This window comes from Metopolophium dirhodum, chromosome 7 (assembly GCF_019925205.1).
Source record: "Metopolophium dirhodum isolate CAU chromosome 7, ASM1992520v1, whole genome shotgun sequence".
Classification (NCBI taxonomy): Eukaryota; Metazoa; Arthropoda; class Insecta; order Hemiptera; family Aphididae; genus Metopolophium; species Metopolophium dirhodum.
Genome location: NC_083566.1, coordinates 22,338,833 through 22,365,447, shown reverse-complemented (window position 1 = coordinate 22,365,447; position 26,615 = coordinate 22,338,833). Strand labels below are relative to the sequence as shown.

Below are 26,615 nucleotides of genomic sequence, written 5' to 3'. Positions count from 1 at the left end.
TATTTTACTTATATATAAAGAATATAAATTCAGTACCAGAAGGAAATTGAACGTCTTCAAACCAATGTGCAAATACTTAAATTAAAGTTGGAGCAGGCTGAACAGCAATTGGAATCTGAACCAGATTCTCCAGAAATCATTGATAATGAACCAGATAATATGAAAAACATAATAGCTAGGTTAGTAGCATTGCGTGTAATGACTTCAATGACAAATTTAAACTTCACAATTATTCTTCAGGTTGATGTCTGTGGAAGATGAACTGAGACGTGAGCAGCGCAAAATGTCTGACACGCTAACTCACAAACAGCGTGTGATTGAGGCTCAAGAACACCAGATTGCTGCATTGGACGCGGCTAACAACCGATTGTTGAATGCTTTAAGCCAGCTCAAGGAACGGTACCAAATGACCAATGGAAAAACCAATAGTCCAAGTCCCAACATCAACCATAGACTGCTTGCCGAGCTTGGTGAACTCAAGAGCTCATCTTGTTAAAAACTGTCCTCGTATTAAATATTTAAAGATAGATAGTATTTTATCTTAAAAAAAAATTTTATACTTTGTCTGAAATAGGTTCAAAGTTTCAATCGCAATTTTTTTGACTTAATTTTATTGGGTAGGTCGTCGCGTTATTATATTACTGCGTTTTTACGTAAAATAATCTTAATTAAATTACTAATTTCAAATCATTATCAAGTATTATTAACTTTAATGTGTTCTTACATAGTTATACATACATATATTTTTTTTTAATATAAAATAATAATTAACAAATTTAATATTATTTTAAACTTGGTGGTTTATGCGAATTTATCAAAACTTTATTTTAGGTTTTTAACACAGATGTATTTTTCCTCTTTGATGAATCTTTGTTTTTTTATTATTATTTGTAGATTTTAAGCGCATTATGATCATTAAGTTAGCTGCTAAATGTTCCTTATAAAGTTTTCAGTTTATATTACTTAAGGAGTACGTTTAATTTAACAAACTGGTAGTGTATAATATTATTTTAGTGTGTTAATCGATGATTATTATTATTTATTTATTATTATTATTTTTTTTTTTTATACATTCTGTTAGAGTTATGTTGTTGAATTGTTTATTTTTTATTTATTTTTCAATATTGATTTGGGTGTATCAAACTTAAAACAAAATATTTAATGATTTTGGTTTTATTTTTTTTCGTGTTTTCTTGAGAATAAGTTTTGTACCAAAGATTATTACTGACAAATCATTGTATTAATTCTAAAAGGACTGACGAATTATACATTTTTTTTTTTGGTGACCTTTTAAAAATTGAGTTTTCTAATTTATTTTCCTATTTATATAATACTAGCTGAATAACCCGGCTTTGCCCGTGAAAAAAATTGTGATAAATTGAGTCCTTTTGGGTGTATTTTGCTGTTCATAGTTATGGAAACAAAATTATATTATATTTTAATTTTTAGCCATTCCGCTGGCGTTGCCCGTGAGTTTTGCTCATGGTTATGTGAACAGTATATTATTATAAGATGGGCTTTTTATAGTTAATTTTTGAATTACGACAAAATATCAAAAAATTTTTGAAGAGAAATAATTAATTAACGTTGAATATCCATCGTAAAAAATTGAATTTCAAACGCTTATACAAAATTAATGTAACTGAGCGGTAAACTTTTCTTTTAAAGTTTCTCTTGGATAGATGGACAAAAATTTTTAAATGTTCGCAATTTTAAAGAATTTTGTTAACTTTAGACGTGAATTGAAAAAAAATAATTGTGGATCTGTGTTCAACTTGACCGAGAGAAAATAATTATTTATTGACAATATTTAAAAATAAAAATTTTTAAGCTTAAAAAGAGTCAATATTATATTTTGAATATCTTGTAAGGTAAATTCTCATATTATATTATATACAAATGTTGGGATATAAAGTTTTTACAGCTATTCATTTTTGAGTTACAACAGAAAAACATAATCGATTTTGTCGATAACTAGTTTTGTGTAAAAATAACTTTACTTGATAATTTTTTTTGTTTTTCACGACGCTTGTGAAAACTACTGGGAATTTTTTTACTTTTGAGTTTTGACCCAACAAAGTACTAACTAGATTCACTTTCCTATCAGAAAAGATGCTGAAGTAGTAATTTGAACCATTTTCACTGTTCTAATAGGTGATAGCAGACACAAAATAAAAATAAAATATAAAAGCACAAATTCTTATAAAACAAATTCATTCATGTGTGCCGGGGGGCCAATGGGCCATCACCCCCCGCTGTTTCAGTTAATACTAATTGTTTTATCACTTGTAAAATAAAAATAGTTAATGTACTGTATTATATTATTATAAGCTGATTTTTGACTTTTTACACAATATACCATTGATTATAAATACTAGAATTTATTTATTAATGGTCAGCGGTAACACTATTAATTAAATTATTAATTAGTTATTGGCTATTTCTAACGTTATCACACAGTACACACTACGCGTTACAACACACTAAGAAGTCATCTTTCTTATATTTTTATACTTGGGATTTTAAAAATTTAATGGTTCCACTAAAATTAATTGTTGGAATAGAAACTTAGTTTCTACCAGGTGTTCCATGACACCACTCACTTTTTTGAAAGAGAAACGTTTCTTACAGGGGTTATTGAACTTGGATTCTCAAGATTCTATTTCCAAACCGTATATACGACTTTGAATATGACCAATTTTCACAAGATTTTGTTATTTTTATTATGTCTGTTTTAAGCAACGAAATTAAAAATTCATGCGCCCTGTAAAAAATTCTCTTCTTTCTAACGAAAAAAAATTTAATCAATTCAGACCACTCTACGATGCGTGAGAGTTTTTCCTGTAAAGCGTGTTTTGAGCAAAAAAATCATAAATTTTATTTTTCGTTGACATGTGCGCACACGCAGTGTGAAACCGGTCACAGAATAGATAAATGGTCCGGGACCCGCGCATACAGTCACACTCACACTAATCGTAGTTGACGACTGACACAAATGACATGGGCGGCGGCATTAAAATTGCATATTGCCTAAATATTGCCCCTTATTAAAGACACACGAGCAGGCCACTTAATTGTTCAAAACAAATAAGACATAATACAATAAAAAACTGTAAAATCCAACTATCCAAGTGAATTATATTTCATTTTACGCGAAAATGTGACGTGCGGGAGTTGCAGTCGCGGTAATTACAGCGGTCAGCGATTCTCGGATACGCTCACTAATGTTCATTTACTACTCACAAATAGACGAAGCCCAAATGTTCGTGTCATGTGAATTGCCTAAATATTACTCCTTAAACCATGAGCCCGACGCCATAATTTGTATGTAATGCCACAGAATAGATATAAATAGTAAATACCTATTATTACGATTGTCCCTATGGTATTATGTAAACGTCATGATTGTTATTGTCGTAGAGACTAAAAATAAAATTAATATTTCGGGTATCGGACACCATTGTGGCAACTGTCAGTGTGCCCAGTACTACAATCAAGTACTACAAGACGTGTGGTAATGACTAAATATTTAGTAGTGACTCGTGAGTGGTCGTCGTTGACGAAATTACTGAAATAATTAATAATTGTGTAGGTACCTACTACTCCGTAGACCGTCCGTACTATGTAGTTGTGTCAGTTTCAATTATAGACAAAAAAGTAATGGTTTCAATCGTATTTTACTCATTTACTTTACAGTTTATTGTATGATAATGTATGGTGCATTTAACTTCTGATTTTCAATAATAAGTGTAATATAATACCTATAGTGCCTATTGCCTAATCTGTATCAAGAATCGACATTGCCGGTTATCAACATTTTCATTTGTTCATCGTACATTAATTGTCTACTTGTCTACTTGTCGGTTTGTTAATACCTAATTACCTACTTTCTGTTTCTTTATTATAAATTACGATGACAAAATGGTTCCATCAAAAGGAAAATCTCAAGGAAATAAAACTGAAGAAAGAGGAAGAAATAAAAAATGTATAGGATTTTTAAATAGGTTAGGTTAACCTATGTTTATTGTCAAGAACTTCCTACAATAGAAAATAATGGTAAGTAATTTTGACTTTTTAACTATAGTAATTTGCGCAAATAGGGGGGGGCTTGGGGGACTTAGTCCCCCCCCAGTTAAAAATCTAGTAATTAGTACTAATTTTTATATTCCGCAGTATTAAGCAATATGGCCTATAGAAAGGGGGGCTCGAGTCTTCCCTAAAAATTTAGTCAATTTGCGCCTATGATTATAGTATACCTCTATAATATAATATTAAACTAATAAAAATAATTATTTGTTTTGCAAATGTCATTTTACGTTACCTCCTAATAATTTTTCATACGGGGCCCACCAAATATACCTAGTTGGGCCCTAGAGGACTTGTTATACTATACAACTTCGTTTCAAGTTATTGCCCCTCCAGGACCACCTTATTGCTGAACTATTTTATTGAAAAATGTGTATTATATTTTATATATTTTTCTATATTCAGTATTCACCTATCTTTATTTCTCGTTGAAAAACTTAACTAAACGGTCTAAAATACACAATAGTAGCCTATACAATGAACTATTGAAAATCTTTTAGAAGTGAACACTGATTATTGACAACACTCAATATCTCAAACATACTTGAAACACTTCAATCACATTAAATCTACATTCTGTTCCTATTTACCTTCAAATATTCCACACAATTTGATTACAGGGTTAAATATAAAACAAATATACACACATAATACATAATAAAAAATAAAAAAATTATATGGAAAAATGTATATATTTAAAGAAATACAAATAAACAACTCTTGTAAAAAACTTACCTATATATTATATTTATAAAAAAATTGTTTAAATATTATCATAGGTAATAACTAATAAGTAATTATTATATAATAAAATGGCCACCACAGTCGTTGCTTACATTTAGGCAGTTTGTTGTACACTACTATGCTCCAGAACATCTACAATTTAATAATTTTTGTTTACAATTTTAATTTAATCATCCAGATAAGATTTTAATCTATTCAGATTTTACAATAATATGTACTTTTCTCAAAAAATATCTAAAAAAAAGTTATGAAAATTAAAAACATGTGTATTTAAATCTAAAATGTACCGATTTGGCTAATCGTTATTCGTTAGGTACTATTATTCAATATTCAGTGGTCAGTGAAAAAACTTATAAAAAGTACAGTAAATCCTCCAAACCAGGATTTGCAGGATTTTGGAGTGACTGTCCAGTCAAAAATGCTAATTTGTGTGCCAGTTGACATGGGGCAGGAACTCTCACTGTACCCTATAGAAAAATGCCCATTAAAATTATAAAAATATATGGTTCATTTTATGTTCATCTTTAAACAATTAATACTTAGTACTTACCGACCAATTATAGTACATGTGAGTCAACTTATAGGTAAGTTTTTGCATAATTCCGGGTGTAATATTGGTAGCAGTAGTTTCATTGAGAGTATCCACAATTACATTATAGTGAGTTGGGGTAACTGTACCCTGTGTTACATTTTGAGAGATCAGGTAAAAATCGTACCTGTAATGCATTAAAATGTTATTCCATTTATAAATTTTAAAAATGATGATACATATTATTTATAATTGCTGTACCTAACAGAATATATATTATGAGTCATGGACCTGTTTTTTTTTATTATTTTGTGCATCTTGCCTCCATCTTACAAAAACATAGAAAATTGTATGTTCTGAATAATTAGTTTTTATAACTCTGTTGTGTTTAATTATAGAGTGAATTTATTTATTAACAAATTTAGAACTAAGAATATTATCTAGACTAAGTTTTTTATTTTTATATTTCAATTTTAAAGCGAGTAATGAGCATTTTAAAATATTAAATTATTTGTACATTTTAAAATGCTCATAATTTGCTTTAAAATTGAAATATAAAAATAAACCAACATCATCGTCTAGATAATATCCTTACATTTAAATTTTATCATAGACAAAATCACTCTAAAATTAAACATAAAAGAATTATTCAGAACGTACAATTTGCTATGTTATGCATTTGTAAGATTGACAAGGCATGCGGGTATGGTGTCCTCTTAAGTCTATAAGTTATATTAGTAAAATGTACACAGTACAATGTGACAGTAGTTACAGTATGAAAGTAAGTAAGTTTTTACATCTTAATATACAACGTCAACATTATAATATTGTGTAGGTAGTCTGTATTTATCAGACTTTTATTCCTTGTGCTTTTCCCTTGTGATTAATATTTTTTGAATTACAACAAAATATAAATAACTAAAACTGTGAGAGGAATTTTTTAATTTTTAGAATACTAAAGATCAACTTATGAAGAACTTGTATTACATTATAAAGCTTAAGCAAATTAAATTGAAAGTCGTATGAATTTCAGCTACTAAATAATTTGAAAATACCCGCATTCTAATAACTTATTTATACATTAATTATTGTAGAGAATACAGATAATGTTGTTACCTTTAAGTTTGATAATAAGACAATTCATTCTAATATTTAAGCTACATAACAACACATGCGGTTAAGACCTTTCAGTCTTACATAAGTCAACTTGAAATATCAAAGACAAGTATCTAGAGTAACTTTTTTTAATTTAATTTTAATCACTGTGTAATATAACCACATAGGTATGAAAAATTAAATTTAAAACCCCACTGTGTACAGTGGATGGCTAGTTCATAAATCAGTAATTTATTACAGTAAAATAATTATAAATATACTTACATAGTTGGGTCAGTGACAGTATTATCAATCACTGTTCCAGGGGGTGGATTTTGATAATTTTTAGGATTGCTACAAAAAAATCTTGTACTGATTCGTTTTTTAACTATAATAAATGCCATGCCAACTTTTTTCTCCCCGTAGAAATCTTTACAAGTTTTCTATAAACAAAATTATTTATATTAAATTTAATCACTAACATTGTACATGGAAACATAATTTTTAATGTAGATACCAACCTTTACCATATCAACTTCAGTTCGATGGACATATGATAACTGTCCATCTCCCACACCATCTCTGTATATAATTATGCTATTTGGGAGTGTTTTATTTTTGGATCTATATTTATTTAGAGCCTCTAAAAAACAAAGAAAATATTCAAATAATAATACATAGGTATACATTTTAAAATAAACTTCATAATATATCAGTGATTAATAAGTTATTGTAGATTAAGCGATTACTTTTTTTTTTATAAAAAGTAAAAAATATTCTACTGCAATGAGTGTCTAAAATTTTAAAAGGGTTATAGTTTACATACAAATTAAAGCAATTGGGGCAACATCAACAGTGCACTATATTTTCCTAAATTAGTTTGTGCTTTTATTAATCAACAAGATTTCCACATACATTTTTTTTACACATAGGCAAGTTGTAGACACCAAGCATGTGGGTGATACAGAGCTTGAGCATCCATTGAATTATTTTTTCCACATTGTAGTAAGGCATTAAAATAATAAATATGTTTTATATACTTTAAAATTAATGTTTATCTGTCATTGTATTTTATGTGGCTAATTTTAATAAAAATAAATTACAGTTGGATATGTTTCTTGACATTAAAATCAAAACAAATTGCAATTAACATTTAACAGCAGGTATAAGATTAAAAAACATTTTTAACTAAATAGGTAGGTAAATTTGAGACATTTTGAGTAAACTAAATAAAACTTATCAAGTTTATCTTCATAATAAAATTCATGTTTCACCGTGCACAGCTGAACAATTATTGTCGGTTAGGTTTTACATTTTCACGCTCATGGCAATAAATGAAGATTTTTTTGTTGCATACAGAAATAAATAATAATAATATTAAACTAAAATTGTTTATATGTAAATGTGGAGAAAATACGATTAAACAATGTAAGATAATTAAAATCCCTGATCTTAGCATATATGAAGATGAAGGAAGCATTTTATTAAAAAGATGAGTAAGTGATATTATCAGTATATACGACAAATTCATATTGAATGTTGCATGCTAGGTCCCATAAGTGTCGGTAGGTTGCACAATAGACCGGTACCATAAATACTAAATTCTATTTTCTCTATTTAATTTTTAATTTTAAAATAAATAATATAATTATATACATACTAGCAATACTCATTGCAAAATAGCTTGAAAGTTCCTGACCACTTTCATGTGGTTGAACACAGCTGAAGTAAGCAGTGTGGCTATCATTCATTGTCGCTACTAATGCACCATAAGATTTATTTTTATTTTGCTTATCGTGGCAGACGTCAAATCCAACAATCATCATATTCTGATAAAAGACATAATAGAATGATTAGGTCTCTTAATATATTAAATTTGTATATAGCACAAATATACATTATAATCATACCTTTTCAGGGATAACAACACGCCATGGTGCTCCACCTAGTTTACAATTGATTTGTATGGCAATTTTGGTACATACTGACATATTATTTTTTTCTATTTGTCTCATCAACACTACTTGAGAGGGCACTAAAAAATAAATATTTCGAGGTATTTGAATTGAGTTTAAACAGAAGCAGTGAGCAGTGATATTAACATTATGATATTAGAATTAATCATAACTATTAAATTATATATTTATGCATTTAATAAGTAATAACTAGAGCTCTGAACCCAAATCAACTCAAAATATAATTATTATTGTTTAGTGTTTACCGTTATTCAAAACTTTAAGACCAGGATTATAATATTCAATAACATCTGGTACAGAAAATCCGTTTTGATGAATATTATTTATTTTTATTCTGAGAATTTAATTAATACCATATATTATTTAATAAGAAAAATTATGATTATTTGGGAAAATATTATAAGTTAATATTAATCTATTTTATGCACTAAAATATCAAATTTTATATTTTAAATCTCAGTTACAAGAGAAGTACCATGAGATCAATATTGAGTAGAAAGAACTAACTGTTCTACCAATTTAATTAATTTTCTTTACTTTAGTAAATATGTGAATTGATGGTACTTAGAGCTTGGCCACAATCAGTGTTTGGCGGGTTGACTCTATGTCCCGCCCACTACATCATGACAACCGAACCAACCCAAACGCACAGTTTTGTGACAGCCGTTTAATGCGGTTAAATGTGAGCAGTGAGCACTCATAACCCAACCATGACTTATAGTAGACAGGGTGATAGACTGATAGTAGACCCGAGGTAAGACCCGAAGCCGACCTCATCTAATCTAACTCGATTATTTAAGTGTCCATGAAACCAACCTACATTAAAATCCATGAAAAAATCTATAGTTTCAATATCTTTGGTTACCTGCTCGATCGATACTAAGTTGTCTTTTAAGGACATGGTAGTGATCATTACGATTGATGATGCATAAAATAAATGACGGATTCATTCGATTTATTACTTGATCCAAAGTAGTTAAATACGGTCTCATATTTGAAATATCTAAATCAACTCTAAAATAAAAATTAAAACAGTATATTTTGAAATTGAGTTAAATTATAAAATGTTTTAAATAATAAATAACCAATACTAACATTTCAGGTGGTGGTAAATTAAATGACATTTTTTTAGCAACTGTAAGTAGAGTCTTGACAAATTGTCTAACTTGACCACCATTCGATTGTGGACCAAGTACTGCCCAACGTTTTATTTCAGCACAAGTGAACATAGGTGCAGATCGTAAGCTAGTTGTCCAATCAGCTGTATTACCAGCTGGATATTTGATTTGATTTCCTTGCAGTGTTTCTTGTGTTAATACACGACCATTAAATGTAACGAGTTTATTACTCAATGTTAAATTCCATTGTGATAGTGATTCTGCAGACTTAAATATCCAGTAGAAATTAAAGGAAAAATATATATTATTTACTCATCAATATTTCAATAAAAATATTTACCTTGGGTGTATCAAGAATTCGATTTATAAAACTGTTATACTTGCCAATTCTCTCACTGGGACCTACTCTTGTATACACTGCCAAATCAGCCATGAGAAAACGATTATCTCTGTAATTGCCAACAGTATATATTAGATGAATGTACAAATAAATATTAAATGTTATAAGTAATATTACATATCAATACTTTTTGAGCATAATCATTTCTAGAAAAATACCTATAGTTAGCATTAAATTAGTCTAAATATGTTTAAATCCTCATTGTGTATAGGCAATTAAGAAAAGATAATTTAAGCCATACTATAGTAAAATGTTTTAAGTTTCTACAATTATTATTTTTTGAATAACAACTTAAGTTATTTGAGGATAAATTGTATAATATTTGAATATGTCATCAAAATTTGGACTTCAATCGCTCGTAAAAAATGCATGGACTTTACACTTAACATTTATTTAAATTTCAGTAAAAAACTTGAGTGGAATCTTGTTTTAAATTTCCATGTCTATGATGTTATAAATCATCAATTTTTAATTACAAAATAATTTACATAATTTTGCGCTATTGATGAATAATGAATATCGAATAATGTTAACTTAAAAAGGACATAAATAAAACTGAAACTACATATTTTATATTTTTTTATCACTAAGAACAATTTATGAGGAACTTTGTATTAAATTTAAAATATAATATATTAATTATTATACAGGGAGTATCTTATGTCATTGTGCGCGGGGGTTTTCAACAATTATGGATCAATGACATAGAATTTCATTAAAAAGAAAAAAGATGTGTTTCTTTATTTTTAACAGGCAATTTTTTTATAACAATTTCAAATTTTTTAAACACACAGGTGTACCAATAGCAAAATCAAGTTTATTTTTTCAAATGGTAACTTCTAAATTTTTTAATGGATTCTGATAAAGCTTATTTTTTTGAAAATTTTGATAGTCAATCATCAATTTTGGTTTGCTAGCTTATTAACTATGGTCCTCTAAAGTTTAGTATAATATACATTAATAATTTTAATTGAAATAATTAATAAAGGTTTAATTTTCAAGAGCTAAATAATTGTTTCTTATACCTTACTTTTATAACTTGAAATTTGAACCTAAGTTCCCTATATTGGTAGGTATCGCATGCAAAGTATGAATTTAGCAGTTGAAATTCTTTAAGAATTATTCAATAATCGTGATTTAAAATAAACTATTTGCAAGATATTTAGATAAATAGTCAATCTCAATATAGGTTTGTACCTAACTTAGGCATATTTTTAATCTGAATTAATTACAGATTTTCAATATTATTATAACAAAAATCAAATACCAATAGGTATTACCTTAGTCCTAAGCTATTGTTAATTGTTAATTAATTATATTGTAAGAAAAGTATGATAGGAATTTATGATAGGAAAAGTACAAAATAAAATGTAAATGTCCTAAACTAAAAAAATAAGAAGGGTTATGAATTTAAACTCTTAAATTCATACTTTGCATGCGATACCTACCAATATAGGGAACCTGTATGGTTCAAATTTCAAGTTCATCCCACTACGAGAAGTGTACCATTTAATATTGCACTTTTTTCATTACACATTTTTTTTAACCCTCATACATACTTTAGACATTATTGTCAACAATCGAATACCATTTACCAATTTCCCATTATTACTTTAATCACCTAATAGAGAATTCAAATTTATGATATTGTGGGAAAAGTTACTGTGAAGTTATTAATTACCATTACCTAAAATAACAAATAAAATTAAAATAATCAACTATGTTTGCCAACAATCTTGTTTATGTTCTTTTTTTTTGAGTGTCATTAGATTACCGATTAAACTACTTAAGTGTATAAAAAGGTAGTTATAAGAAAAAATTATTTTGCTCTTGTAAACTAAACCTATACCAATTATTATTAATAATATAATAATTAATTATTATTAATTTGAAAGTATTAATGCATATTTTACTAAACTTTCTATTCTATGTCATCAACCCATAATCGTTTAAAAAACCCGCGTACAATGACATAAGACACACCCTGTATAATATTATATTAAATATTGATTTGTGAATTACTACAAAATAACAAATTAAAATTTGAGTTTTTCCCTATTTTTTATTTTTCCAGATCTTGAAGTCCTGAGAATTATTACTTTCGATCCCCCAATCAAAAGTATTAATTAGATCCAATTGTCTACCAGACACCCTCATAGTAGAAAATCAAAGTTTTTTCTACCATAAAAAGAGTACATCATTAAAAAACCAATACATTTAATGCTCTACACAGAATCTAAAATTTGGATCAATAAAAACCAAAATTAAACTGAGATGTTGAGATAGTTCTTCTGTTGTCTTAATAGAAATTGAAATAATATTATATTTGTTTTTTTTTTGCAAGCAAGCATTATATTGTTCAGTGGTGCTGATCCTATGGTTTGCATGTGACAAATATCATAAAACTCATGAATAATTTAAGGGGGAAGAGGTCGTAGATGGGATATTTGTGATACAATGAACCCTAGGGATGGGATGGTTGGTATGTATACTACTGTATAGAAATTTATCATAAGTATTTCAGATGACATCAGCGCCACTGATTTTGTACATCAAATACACAATTTAATGTTTTGTATAAATCTGTTTACCTCATCTTTTGAGTTAATCCAGTCAAAGTACATAATTCAGGAACTAAGTAGACCAGCTCAGATTCATCACCTTCAATTTTAAAAGATTTTTTTTTCTTTGATACCAACATTGGTTGTTGATGATTGCTCAGGTTTATTTTATGTTTCTAAAAAAAAAAAAAAATAATTGCAGTCTTAACCTCGTTTAAAGCTTAAACATAGAAAACTATATATATTATAATGCAACTATAATTAAACTATACACATTCATAAATAACATACTTCTCTATAATAGTCGATGTAAGATATACTCGATCCATCTTTCTTCTTAAATGTTGATTGGGTATTTGAGTTTTCGTCCACATCATCGATTCGGTAAGTTTGGTTATTATAGCGTGTCAGCACTGTACTACCTATAACGCCCATTTTAAATTTAACCTAAAAAAGAATATTATATATTAAAGCTCCAAATTGTACCACAATTTTTAAAGTCATGTACTCTACCACCTGAGCCAATAATTACTAGGTGGGGCTCATGGTTGGTAGCTCATCAATATTATTCTGAGCACTTTAAAAAAATACAAGAATTTATTTCAAAATTAGATCCAGAAACCTCTATGGCTATTAGAAAATCTCAAAATATTATACAAAATTAAACATTGAAAAATAATTTAATTTTCATCTCAGTGAATTTTAGTTTTATTGAACATACAATTACAAAATTAGAAACAAAAAAAAATCTATAAATGATAGTATGCAAATTGTCGAATCAGCTACGGGAAATTAAAACTTGTAAGCAGACAAATAGATGTTGTAAAAAAAAAAATTCATGCTGTTACAGAAAAAAATCTTAATTTTAAAACCATCAATGAAATAATGATTGGCAGACACCCTTCTAAAAATTTGGAATTATCGCCTTCAGATATTATGTGCCTCAAATATGCTCAAATGACATCGGTTGATGTGGAACGATTGTTTAGCTATTTTAAAAATATTTTGAAACCTTATATTAGAAATTGTAATTATTCAATGTAACACATCATTTTGATATTTTTATAATTATTTTATTGTATTTTTTTCATAAGCATTGTACTTATACAGAAATAAAAATTGTTTTTTCCCACATATTTTATAAAATATGCTTCCATATTTATGCGCATACTTTTGTATTTGTATTACATATAAACAACTACAAATTTAGTTTGAATATTTTGAAATTTCAGAATTTTCAAACGTTGATTATTTAGAATTTAAATCAGAAATCTTAAAATGTGGACTGATTGATCTCAATTTATAACAAATTCAGATCAGTTTTCTGAAATATTATCGTATTATTAGGTTAATCAGTAGGAAGGACAAAAAGTACATACAAATGAGCTTAACAATAAATTGTTTACCGTTCACGTGCGCAACGCAGAGGCGGTGACTTGTACATGTGCGGGCGGGAGCGCTCCACTATTACTTTTATATACACGTGCATACACTACAATGATTGCTACGCACCATTTACAAGACCCGCACACATACAATTTAGAAATCTCCTATTATTAACACCTTAAAAACTGTCAATTTGCAATCCCTTTAAGAGTTTAATTGATAAAGTTAATTCTTTACATGTTACTGACTTAAAATAAACTAAACCAGATTTTGATAGTAAATATAAATATTATATCATAATATATATTACTGACCATCCATTGAGGGTCTCTGTTTCTATTATCAGCACAATCTTTTAAAAAATCTAAAACAGTCTCTTCCCTCATGATTTTTGTTGAAATTTCTGACCGTAATAATAGACCACTATCATACATTCCAATAGTAGTTTCATAACCAGGCCATAGTTGAAGTCTATGCTTCGGTATATTGATCTATAATAAACAAAAAAAAATACAATGTAAATATAAAGGATTATGGAAAAAATTTCAAATAAGTAGGTACTACTGATATATAATATATTCTATCACTGGATAGCCTTTATTCTCATTCTATAATCTATTTCTTCTTAATTATGTAGTCAACCAATTTTTTTAATGTGTTACATTTGATTATATACAAATTTTAAATATGTTTCATGTTTTCAACTAAAAAATTTTTTTACAAATATGAAAGAAAAATTTTAAATGTAATGTTATGAACGTTTAACGGTTGTGGTTATTCTAAGTTTACAACAATATGACAAATGAATAACTGAAGTTCCAATACGAATCATTTTTAGTATACTTATTCTAAAGTTTTTTTTTTTTAAATAACTGAATGTAATTACTAATTTTATTATTTTGCAAATATGTGTAATAAAGATTATACCAAATTTTAATAATTAATACTTTATTTTAGGAAAAAAAATATGTAGTTTATATTTTTATAATTTAAACATTTTTGTAAAAAATAAATATACATGAGGAGGTAGATAATAACATAAAAGTCCCAACACAACTATCAACCAAAATATTATTAAAACATTATAATCAGTAGGGTAAATTTATCCCATGCAACTTACTGAATGCAACTAAAATAAACCTAATAATCTGTGATCACACATACTGTACTTTTGAAATTTTAACGACTGTTTCGCCAACTAATTTATGAATCTTTAAAAAAAGTCTCAAAAAATAAACACCATGGAAAAAAAGCCCATCGAAAAAAGTTTAAATTTAAATATTTATTATATATTATTTTGGTATAAATGTAATAGTTATAAGTTTGAAAAATATAATCACAAGAAAAAAACCTACCTATTATAATAACTAACTTGTTCATCTTTCTAATCAAACCAAGTAATATAATAAATTGTAATTATAATTATAATATTGGGTTGCATAGAAGCTGAAGTTTCGCATAGGTATTGAACTTTTTTTTTATTATTATAAATTTCTTAGATATCACTTATCCGGCATTGTGTAGAAAACTAAATGTATTAATTGTAGAATACTACCAAAAAATAGGTTACATTCATTGATACCTTGAAGTTGTTCGTCATAAGTACCTACGGAGCTTTTTGTCAACATAGCACGTTCCATAAAAAATTATTGATCAGCCACTGAATAATAGTGGTTTTTTAATTTTTATAATTAGGTTATAACCCATAGAATACATTTTTCTCATAGGTTTCTCGAATATTTTTTAATAGCAAGCATTGCAAAGCAAGATCGCACTAATCAATATTTATAATTAATATTTTATATTAATATAAAATAAACTAAATATCTGTTATTGTAGTTTTTTTTTTTTAATTATTGTTAATCTTGTTCCTTTTTGTATCTCTCAGTACCATTTTGTGTTTACAATGGTCTAATCATTGAATTCAAATTTTACATCGATTACAGTGACTACTCAATGATACATACACGTCTTTAAACCTACTAAACATATTTTCAAATCTTACATCGATTACAGTGACTACTCAATGATACATACACGTCTTTAAACCTACTAAACATATTTTTCAGTTTTTTTTTTTTCATAAATTAACATCTTAAGGTAGTTCCAACGGATTTTAGACCCTCCGCTGGGCCGAGATCTGATTGTGAGACTTTAGGTGGTTCAATTTTAATACCTTAAAAATAATAACATTTGTTAACATCTCCTCATTAGAACGGTTGAAGCTTTTTTTTTAAATTTTGAACTTTTGACAGTATTATAATATTTAAAAATTTCAGTTTATACAACACTTTTGTTCAACTATATGTATTGAAGAAATTAATATTTCTAAAAATTCTAGGACCGTTCTTTAGAGGATGTGTTAATTGTTAGGATTGTTACAGAATCGCACACACACTAATGTTCATTTACACTTGCACACATTGACACATTGTCCTTGCCACATAATTTGCTAAATTTTACTCCTATGAAAATAACTCACTGGAACCCCCTAAGCAAAGATAAATAGCGTGTAATGAACAACAAAATTAGATACACTACTCGGTATTTTACTCAGCTCATTTAACCTTTAAAGATTCTTAATAAAAACCTAAAAAACCTAATTGTTCAGTATTAAATATTAGTATATTTACATTTTTAGAAATTTATCATGTTTCCATTCCAATAATGTAATTAAAAATACAGATCATCATTTAAAAGTAGCATTATTATTTCAGACTCTTTTTTAAATCTCATTAATTAATAATTATAAATTACTATTATTTTATTTTTCAATATTTTGAATGAGCTAAAAATAGTTCCAAATTGTAGCAATTCCAATACAAAACTTAGAATATCTAATATATTTTTATATATAAATAAAGTATAATAAGTATTTACTTTGGCTTTCTCGTCATAATAATTTCTTCCAACCAGTGACAGGTTTAAGTTCATCAAGGCTTTACGTATCAATAAATTAAAAATTTGGATAGAAGAATGATCACCCTTTTCAATGATTTGAATAAATTTTACAGTAATTATTACTATTTCGTCATCAAAATTTCGTTTTGATGTCAGCTCTAAAGTCTAAAATAAAAATAAAACTGTTATTACTTTTAAAATATTAATTTAAAAAAAAAATTATAATAAACTTACGTTTGGTATATATTTTTTGCTACTAAACAACATTGATCCATCAAAAATATATGCTCCTAAAAGTTCTTTGTGTGAGCTCAATAGGCCTCTTTGAACGTTTATCTTATCTTGAATTGGGTTAAAGTCAACTCGATACTGGTATAAACTCCAATCTGTATAGGTGGTTATCGGAAAATAATTGGATGTCAACTGAATATCTTGTCCGCCTTTACCTATAGACAAAATATAATAAAAACAAAACATTAGATTTTGTAAAAGTTCTAGTGCGTTTTAAAATTTCTTTTTCAAACTTTTGTTTACTATTCTTAATACTAAAATGAATACAGTTGTACACAGTACTAAATGTAAAGAACTTATATTAATATACTAATATTTATAACTCTTAACAATAAACGTTTTTAAACATTTTACTGTCGTACACTATACCTATTTTTCCATCACTAGATGTTGATGATTCTGGTCTCTCTATCCTATAGTATATATTTTCTATAGGTTGGCGACCACGAACTGCTCCTCGACCAATTGGAATTAGTGCATCTTCTAAGATGAAAGACAATATATTAATACATAGATTACTAATTTACAGACAAAATTAAATAATATATTATATTCTGTTCAATAAAAAAAAATACATTTTGTAGCCATGGCTATACTGTGCATGGGAACTACAAGTTCAACACATTTAACCAAAAATTAGATACTAGACATTTCTTCTAATATTAGACAGAGTATATTTTTGTACATTGGAAGAATAGATTATATTTGGGTCAAGCATAAATCATTCATTAAAATTAAGTTATTGTTTAAATGTTAAAATAATGCACTAGAGGATGTGACGTAAAAAATGTAATATCTGACCAATCATTGGTCGGTTTAGCAGTGTCATCACATTGTAGTTTGTTAGTGACTGTATGACAACATTATTATATATTGTTTAATATATTTTGAACAGTTGTTATGAAACATATGAAATTATTTGATAAATACAATACACTCTAGACTGTTAAAATTACATAATCAATAATCATATTAACTAGATAATAAATCAGGTATGTATTTGATGTTTCAAACCTTCAAGAGGAATGCTGTAATGTACATAAAAGTTTGGTATGAATTATTATTTTATACCAGATAATAATTTTCAAGTGGAAAAATAGGTTAGTTTTTTTAAATGGTTACCTTTAAAAGAAATTATTTTAAAAGGCTAATTTTGATCAGGTCAAAAACAGTTTTTCTTTAGTTATGAGCAAATACGAGGCATGTCCAGAAAGTAAGTTTACTGGGGCTCTCACGACTATAGGGAATATATTTTTATTACATTGACTACACTGCACAAATGCATCATATAAATTGAATATTTACCTTAGGAGAGATCATCAACACAGCAAGGTATTGTATTGTGAGACCCTAAAAAAATTGAGAAGAGCTATTCAAAATAAAAGGAGAGGTCAGTTTAACAAGCAGTCTGTCTGCTGCACGATAATGCCAGACCCCACACGGTCAATGTGTTGAAGCAACTGTTGGACTCCTTTGGATGGGATATTTTGAACTACCCCCTGTATTCACCCAACCTGGTGCCTTCAGATTACTATTTGTTCACTTCCCTGAAGAAACACATGGGTGGGAAAAAATGTTCAACAAATGAGGAAGTGAAAAGGCGGTCAACAAATGGACAAAGGAGGACATGCGAGCACCAAAAAATGTATGTACTGCCTCACAACCTGCATTGAAAGGGATGGAGACTCTGTGGAAAAATAGCACACAAATAAACTAATGTAACCACGTAATTTTTTTTTTTAAATGAATTGTTTTGAAGTCTACAAAAATTGAGTACACTTTCTGGACATTCCACGTATAATGGGTACAGAAAAAATATAAACCCCTTCTGAGTTGGAAAAAAATACAATGTTTTCAAAAGCATTAGCATAAGATTATCATGCAAATAAAAAGCCTGGATGAAGACTGAACATTTTGATCTGTGGTTGAAGAAAATACATGAAAAATAATGGAAAAAGACAACTTACTCATTTTAAATAATTATTTAGCACTACAATACTATGATGATTTGATAATAGTTAATGCTGTTAACTAACTTTAAACATTAGTAAAAAAAATGTGAGTGTAAATATGTAAACAATTATTTAAATGGTTTTTAATATCTCAACATCCTCCTACCCCCCCCCCCCCCCCCCCCCCCCCATTATCCCATTACCAAAAATGTTGGCTTCATTAAATGTTATTTTTTAGTGATTAAATACCTGAAACATTTGAGATATTTAAAGATAATGTATATTAATTAAGTAAGCTGTACCTGTTTTCAAGTTTCCTAATCCACTCGTTACTTGTTCAACCTAAATGAAATAACATAAATAAATACTTTTAAATTATTTTGAATTTAAAAATAAATTTCTTACACTTTGTGGACCAGATTGGCTTGGCATATTTCTAGCTTGTGGCCGCGATGGTGGTGCCTGTACTGGTCGAGCTCCATGTGGTTGTCCTGATTGATTAGGAGGAGGTCCACGTGGTTGTCCTATTTGATTAGGAGGAGGTCCTCGTGGTTGTCCTATTTGATTAGGAGGAGGATGTCCCCCACGAGCCCGACCTCTCGCACGCCTTGGTGGATTGGGATCCATAGATAATCTTTTAAGCTATTTATAAACACAATCAATTTTTATAAATTACAAATCTAATAAAATTGTGTAGATGGTGAATGATTCTTGTCTTAGTAGTCAAATTACATTTAGGTGCCTTAAAATTATATTATTCAAATATAATTCTCTAAATGATTGAATAACCATATCTAACTTTATCATTAAATAATTTAATTGAACTTTATTTTCATTAAATTTAAACAATATGTACATGTACAAATATTACAATTAATATTTATATTACACAGTATACACATAATACGTATATAAAATATAACAATGAAATAAAATTGTTGTCTTAGAATGCAAGGTTTATTATGGAGACAAGTTATTAATGTTATTTATTTACTTATTTTAAAAAGTATTAAGAATTTTTTACTTTTACAATTTCAAGTATGTACTCATAGTTATTAATTTTTGGATTACAACAAAATAACAAAATCATTTTGAAGTAAACTTTGACCTACCTTACCTAACTTTTTTTTATATACAAATATTCCCGTTTTTTGTAATTTGAGCTCTGAATCGTACTTTTCATTTGTCAATGGCATAAATAAGGTGTTTGGACGTTAATGATATCATCTTCCTCTTGGCCATATCATAATATTACAATTTACAAGGATATAAAAATGTATTTTTATTGTTACTAATGGATCTTATAAAAATAATATTATTATATTATATATTATATTAAGATTCATTTGTATTTTTACATTTTCAAGAATATTAGTTAACTAACGAAATGGAATATTTCATTGTCACGTACTCCCGGATTTATTAACTAACTTGATAAGTCAAAAAATTTCTAGAAAATGTAACTTTTTAACTAGTTAATGCCCACCTTTGAATATTTGTATACTTATTACATAAGTATACCTTAATTTTGTTTGGTTGAGTTTAATAATTTTGACCTAAAAATGAATAGTCCTTTTAAGCAATAATCATTTATACAGTTTTGGGGGAATAAAATTATTTCTACGTGTGTGACTCGTAAGTGATATTGACTATGCGTCTATGCGTACAACATTACTATATAACAATATTGTTCTATCAATACGTTTTATTATAAATCTTATTATCTCAATAAGAAAAATGGTATTATTTATGTAAGTGATTTTATTTTATGAATTGTTGATTTATCATTTACTGTAATATTACTATACCAATTTCTTTTTAAAGTTTGAGTTCATTATTAATTATGTAAATATATAATACATGTGATTTTATTTTTTCAATTGACTAGGTATGTGCAATGTGCATAATTACACAATATACAAATTAATTTACCTATAAACATTAGACCTATTCATACATAATCTCTCAAATAGTATTTTTTGTGTAATAAACAATCACCCAAACCGCCCACATTTTGAGATTATTTTCCCAAACGGTCTACCGTATACGCCATTAAGTTTGTAGTGCTTAATTTATACACTTTCTACGGTATACTAATAGTTACTACATATTATTATGGCGAGTACACGAATACACGACGTCTTGTCTTGTCCACAATTTATTGTAAACAAAGAATTCAAGTAACTTATGTCTTTAGTCTTTATACGGCCTTACAAATTAAAAATCTATGACGGCATACTCACAGATATAATATAGAACTATATAGAATCCAACGCTGGAGTCGCCGACTTGGTAATTTGTATTTTGTAATTGAAGACAAGTGACCTAACCTAACCAGGAATTAATATGACAACAATATCAACAGGTTTGAATGTTTACAAGCCATTTTTTTATTTATTGATAAGAACTTGGTGAATTATTAAAGTTTAATGTTTAACCTTGGTGAAAAGAGTCGGCATATGTTTTATTTAGGCGCCACACGTTATAAAATGTGTGTCGGGAACATGGTGGTAGTTCCCACCGTAAAAGTATGATGCGCTGCACAATACATGTTGTTCCATATGTTCTACGCATGCGCGGTTAACAAACTAGGTTATGCATAGTTAAATTCAATAACAACATACGTAGTTATCGTATTATATCATGATCCATGTATACTTCTCACAAGATTCATTTGAATTAAACGAATTATGAATAAACTTATATTAAGTAATAAACTAATAACTAATACTACTAATACTAATACTAGCTAGTCTCGCTGTATCGTGTTATAATAATGCATCACTGTAACGCAGTTTGCCGTCACCCATGCTCGCCGTTTAGCCATGCGCATGCTCCGCGTCAATATGAGTATAACATGACAATTTATCATGGAGTAAAAGGTCAATGGTCGGGAAGTTACCCATGACAAAATATGGAGGTATGTCAGCAAAAATAACGATACGTATTTGAATTTTGTTTTGCCCCCCCCCCCCCCCCCACCACTTTCTCCTATGTGTTAGGTTCTCCGATATTCTGATATACGCGACCAATGGGAGGCGGAGAAACACAGTTAAGAGTAGGTGATACCCATAGACCTATAAACTAATGGACAGCGCATTCCACTCCGCCCTGCCAACAATGCACGGGAATCATATAAGAGAAAGAAAGAAGAAAGAACGAAGAGAGAAAAGAGAGAAAGAACATAAAGGGGGTAATCATACGTCTATGGAAACTAATACTGTATTCGTATTCCCCCCACGTTCTCTTTTACTCTATATCGTACGCCTGACGTCTCTCTAAGCGCTGTTCATTAATTTATAGGTCTATGGTGATACCCATAGACATAATATTATATTATATATACGTATATTATACGTATATGGTGATACCCATGCGTATCACAATGTTGCTGACATGCCTAAGCCTAATAGACAATAGTTGAATGGTTTATACTTTGTGATGACGACATGACATTACCTACTACAATCATATTATATTGTATCTATATTTATATAGAAATTAATTGTCCGTGAATTTGGTCGCCATTCGGGGTAACGACAAAAAATCATCAACTAATATACTAGCCTCACTTCCTGCCTCAGTATAATATCCTCTTGCCTTTTACCACAGAAAAATAAATTGTAAAGAGCATTTTTAAATTATAATATATAATTAGGTATATCTGTTTTTATATGTATATAGTCACTATATAGTAATACTATTACTATATAATATGATGTTGACACTTTACAATATCGGCAACCCCTATATTATAATGCGTGATCGTGACAACATGGACTGAATGCAGAATAAGAAAGAGAGAAGATGGTAAAAAACTAATAAAAAAGTGGTATTTCGATTTTTGATGTTATGTTCAAATTTCAATTATTTGTCGAAACGTGTGAAAATATACTGCTTTTGTATAGCGCTCTTACTCTGGCAAGGGGTTCATGTTTATTTCCGTGTGATAAACAGTAAGCTAACCCTCGTGGACTAATAAAAAAAAATATTGATACTTCTGTACATTTTTGTTATTTAAACCTAGGTATATTATGGTCTATAGGGATGGGTCGGATTGATTTTTCAAATCCATTGATCTTGTGAGTAAAAATGAATTAAAATCGAACCAATGAAATCTTCATCGATTCTATATAATTCTCGGAATCTGAGTAAATAATAAAATGAGGAATCAATTAAACTTTAATTACCTACCTACTAAATGTATGTAAATTTTTAAATAATAAATTACTCATTAATTCCAAATAAAATCTGAAACGATTACTAATACTTCAATTAGCCATAAATACCTATAACTATTTTATAATCGGAAAAAAATCGATAAATGAATTAATGGTCAATTTAAAATTCCAAATACAATAGACACAATTATTTCCATTCTAATTAAAAAATTGTAACTGGCCCATACGCCATACCTAATAGTTTATTTAAGAGAATAATGTATTACAATACTATTACAATATAATTAATAAAGATTTTTAAAGTTGAAACACATACCTATAATTATAAAAAAAATACTGAATAACATCGCAATAAATATCTGGTTATAAGAAATAGTAAATACTATTACATTTCTTATGTTAAGAATTTGTGAACAGGTACAGTACCACCTAAAGTATAAAAAGATAAAATCGGTTGAAACATTCCTTACACAATACATTAATATATAAACTGATATTTAAATATTATAACCAAAAGTCATGTATCCGATTGGGTTTTAGCGGGATTGTTGATAGTAGGTACAATCATAGTAGATACCAATATACCATTATTACTAATTACAATCTACAACCTGCACGGAATTCAGAAAGCAAGCTGATGACATCACTTAAAATATATTATTCTGTATTATCACTAAATTGATATACTAGAGTACTTGAGACTTAATATTAATTTGATATCTGAAGGGATTGGAATTTAGCCAGTATAAAAATTCGCCACTAAATTATTATGGTATTTCGAAGCATTGCAGACTGCAGTTGTAGAACTGTGAAACGCGCCTACGCTTATAACTCTATGAGTATTTTGTAATAAGTAAGTATTTTGTGTAACTGCAAATATTTTTTTTAAACCTATATTACATCGTTACATTGTTGATTAAATTTTCAATACTATTTATTAAAGTTGTTAGTAATAAGTAAATTTTAAATGTTGTTTTTTCCGCATTATTAAAGATTACTATCATTATTATTATTTATCTCCGAACTTTAAAGATATAATTTCTAGTAAACCTACATATTATATTAAAATAGGACAAGACAAATGCAAATATTTTATTAGATCCACCTATATTAGGAATAAACGTTTAGAATTACTCGTAGTAATTGATATGTTTAGATTTATTAATTACACTTTCCCCTTTCTATTTATTTATCACCGTAAATGTACGCGTTTACTTTTTACCTTACATTTATTTTCAGTGATTCAGTTCAGAAGAGAATCTAAATGAAAATTATTTATTATGTATAATACGTATAATAAAGTTTTATAAATCTGCAAGACCTTAACTCTGGTTATTAGTTATTATTAGAAATTAAATGAGTGATTTTTACCTATGTGGAGGAATCTAGGAAAAAAGCCCCGTACTAACTAAATACATTATTCTTTTTTATTATGATTTACATAATTAAATATAATCATTACATTTAAATACTTCTTTAATATAATATCTATAACCATAAAATATATAATATTCTAAAATACTAGTTTAGTAACAATTGTTTTTCATTAATTATTATATTATTAGGTATGTATCTAATTTAATATTTATTATACTAGACAATACATTTATTTTATTAAAAGGTAACTAAAAAATTACACCTGTAGTATATGACATTAAACAATAATTAATAATAAATAGTTAAATAACATATTATGTATTACTTATTAATTATTATAAAGTATACAAGTATATCTGCAATCTGCATTTTATAACTATATAAACGAAAAAACCACATTTGTAATAATACAATGTTGTAGATACCTACGTCCTACTCAGATACCAAGACTAGTTCCCAGATAGAGTCTACAATAAAATATAACACCTTAATAATTTTTAAGATAAAGTCAAATGTCAATTATTTTTATTACCCTACTATACTTTAATCTTTTATATTTCAAATGTATATTTATATCTATAGTTAAATAAATATTTGGTGTATTATTATATTATCATGATGTAAAATTATATACTATACATATATATATATATATGGTTATAGAATATACCTATGTCCAAAAAAGGTTAGGTTACCTATATACAAATATTAAATTATAAAATGTACACTATAATGAAAATGCGTTATGTGTTTAGTTAGTACGGGGATTTTTTTTCCGGAGCTTTTTTTCCGAATACCATGTGGAGCAACAGCATTGGCCGATGAACTCTAGATTGTTTAAAACAATATGCAAGTCTTATTTTTATTTTCCAATCATAATAATAACCGTGTAATATAATATTTGAGAATCGAATGAAATAACTATACAATTAATTCAACATTATAACTCTGCTAATACATTTGATTAAATATATATGACTAAGTAATAATACGAAACGTTTATTATATCGACTATTATGATAGATAAATATTTTACTCGCGTGTATTTATAAAATGAGTAATGAAAGTTAATAATAAGATAAAAATAATAAAATAATTATAAAAATGACAACGATAGATGGATATAGCAAATATTTTTTTATTATCCATTGTATCATTAGCGCAAATAATAAATCATAATTATAACCACTAATGACCATGGGCCAAGTAATATTGTAACGTAGTAAATAAATGAAGCATGGTAATTATATTAATTAATTAAATAAATAAATAAATAATAATAATAATAATACGCATCTAGATGACTAGATTAATCAACAATCAACCATACACATTATGTATTTAGTGTTGAGACTCGAGAGCGCCGACATTTCGGCGAAATTCATTCGATACGGCCATTTAGGCGCCATACACGTGCGTTTGATTACATATATTTCGTAGTATATAATTATATTATTATATTATTAACTTACCTTGTTCGTTTGATGTAGATTATTATTTATATATATATATAAACAAGTCGAATATCAGCACAAACAGAATTTATTCATACAGCACACCATAGACACACATTCACACAAATATTAAACTGTTTAAAATATTTATGTTTCGGACGATGTCAAGGCTAACCGTGAAATGGTAGTTGGTTAGTGCCTCAGTTCACCCGAGCCCTCCGACGCCTCGAAAATAAAACACAAAATACTTTCGAGCGTGTGTGCGAGAGTAGGGAGTTGGTAGAATTGCTGGCAGTGCACAAAGAATTAGGCGGGGGACGGTCGTGGAATAGCGTGAAATATAAATATAATACAATGTTCACAAAAAAAAAAAAAAGGTCAGATGTACGCCTATACCATGTCGACGGGAGTTGGATCGCTAGCATATCCCGATTCCACGAACTATGCCCTGCGCGATAATTCAGTGTGCATGACTGTTATAACGATTATTTACTTCGGGATATAATACAACTATATGAATCGTGACCGTTTCCTTTGACAAAAGAAATCGTGAAGGCCTAAAAC

At 27.9% G+C, this 26,615-nt stretch overlaps 2 protein-coding genes and 1 long non-coding RNA gene across 7 annotated transcripts in view; 2 read left to right on the top strand and 1 right to left on the bottom strand.

The window, feature by feature from the left end:
- LOC132948759 (ras GTPase-activating protein raskol-like) overlaps window positions 1–1,781 on the top strand; it is a 142,656-nt gene extending 140,875 nt beyond the window's left edge. For 2 of the 4 annotated variants that reach the window (XM_061019401.1, XM_061019400.1), the window contains 2 exons: window positions 34–179; window positions 241–1,781. In XM_061019401.1, coding sequence (XP_060875384.1) covers window positions 34–179; window positions 241–496 — 402 coding nt within the window. In that variant the 3' untranslated portion in view covers window positions 497–1,781. The remainder of the gene's footprint in view (window positions 1–33; window positions 180–240) is intronic. The other 2 variants (XM_061019402.1, XM_061019403.1) reach the window with 2 other exon arrangements.
- Window positions 1,782–3,517: 1,736 nt separating this feature from the next.
- Window positions 3,518–26,615, top strand: part of LOC132948246 (uncharacterized) — a 30,967-nt gene continuing 7,869 nt past the window's right edge. Inside the window, exon 1 of the long non-coding RNA XR_009665013.1 lies at window positions 3,518–4,056. This is a non-coding gene — a long non-coding RNA (uncharacterized LOC132948246). The remainder of the gene's footprint in view (window positions 4,057–26,615) is intronic.
- Window positions 4,760–26,276, bottom strand: LOC132948245 (piwi-like protein Siwi). 2 transcript variants are annotated; one of them, XM_061018642.1, is made up of 18 exons: window positions 26,070–26,276; window positions 19,445–19,681; window positions 19,342–19,381; window positions 17,457–17,570; window positions 17,031–17,242; window positions 16,776–16,961; window positions 14,210–14,386; window positions 12,801–12,956; window positions 12,540–12,685; window positions 9,889–9,997; window positions 9,526–9,815; window positions 9,296–9,444; window positions 8,365–8,489; window positions 8,115–8,283; window positions 6,976–7,097; window positions 6,740–6,897; window positions 5,381–5,546; window positions 4,760–5,297 (listed from the first exon to the last, which is right to left on the bottom strand). In XM_061018642.1, the coding sequence occupies exons 2-18, from the start codon at window positions 19,664–19,666 to the stop codon at window positions 5,181–5,183; spliced, it is 2,658 nt and encodes an 885-aa protein (XP_060874625.1). In that variant the 5' UTR covers window positions 19,667–19,681; window positions 26,070–26,276; the 3' UTR covers window positions 4,760–5,180. The 2 variants fall into 2 exon arrangements, with proteins under 2 accessions (XP_060874625.1, XP_060874626.1); XM_061018643.1 differs by lacking the exon at window positions 26,070–26,276 and adding an exon at window positions 21,283–21,562.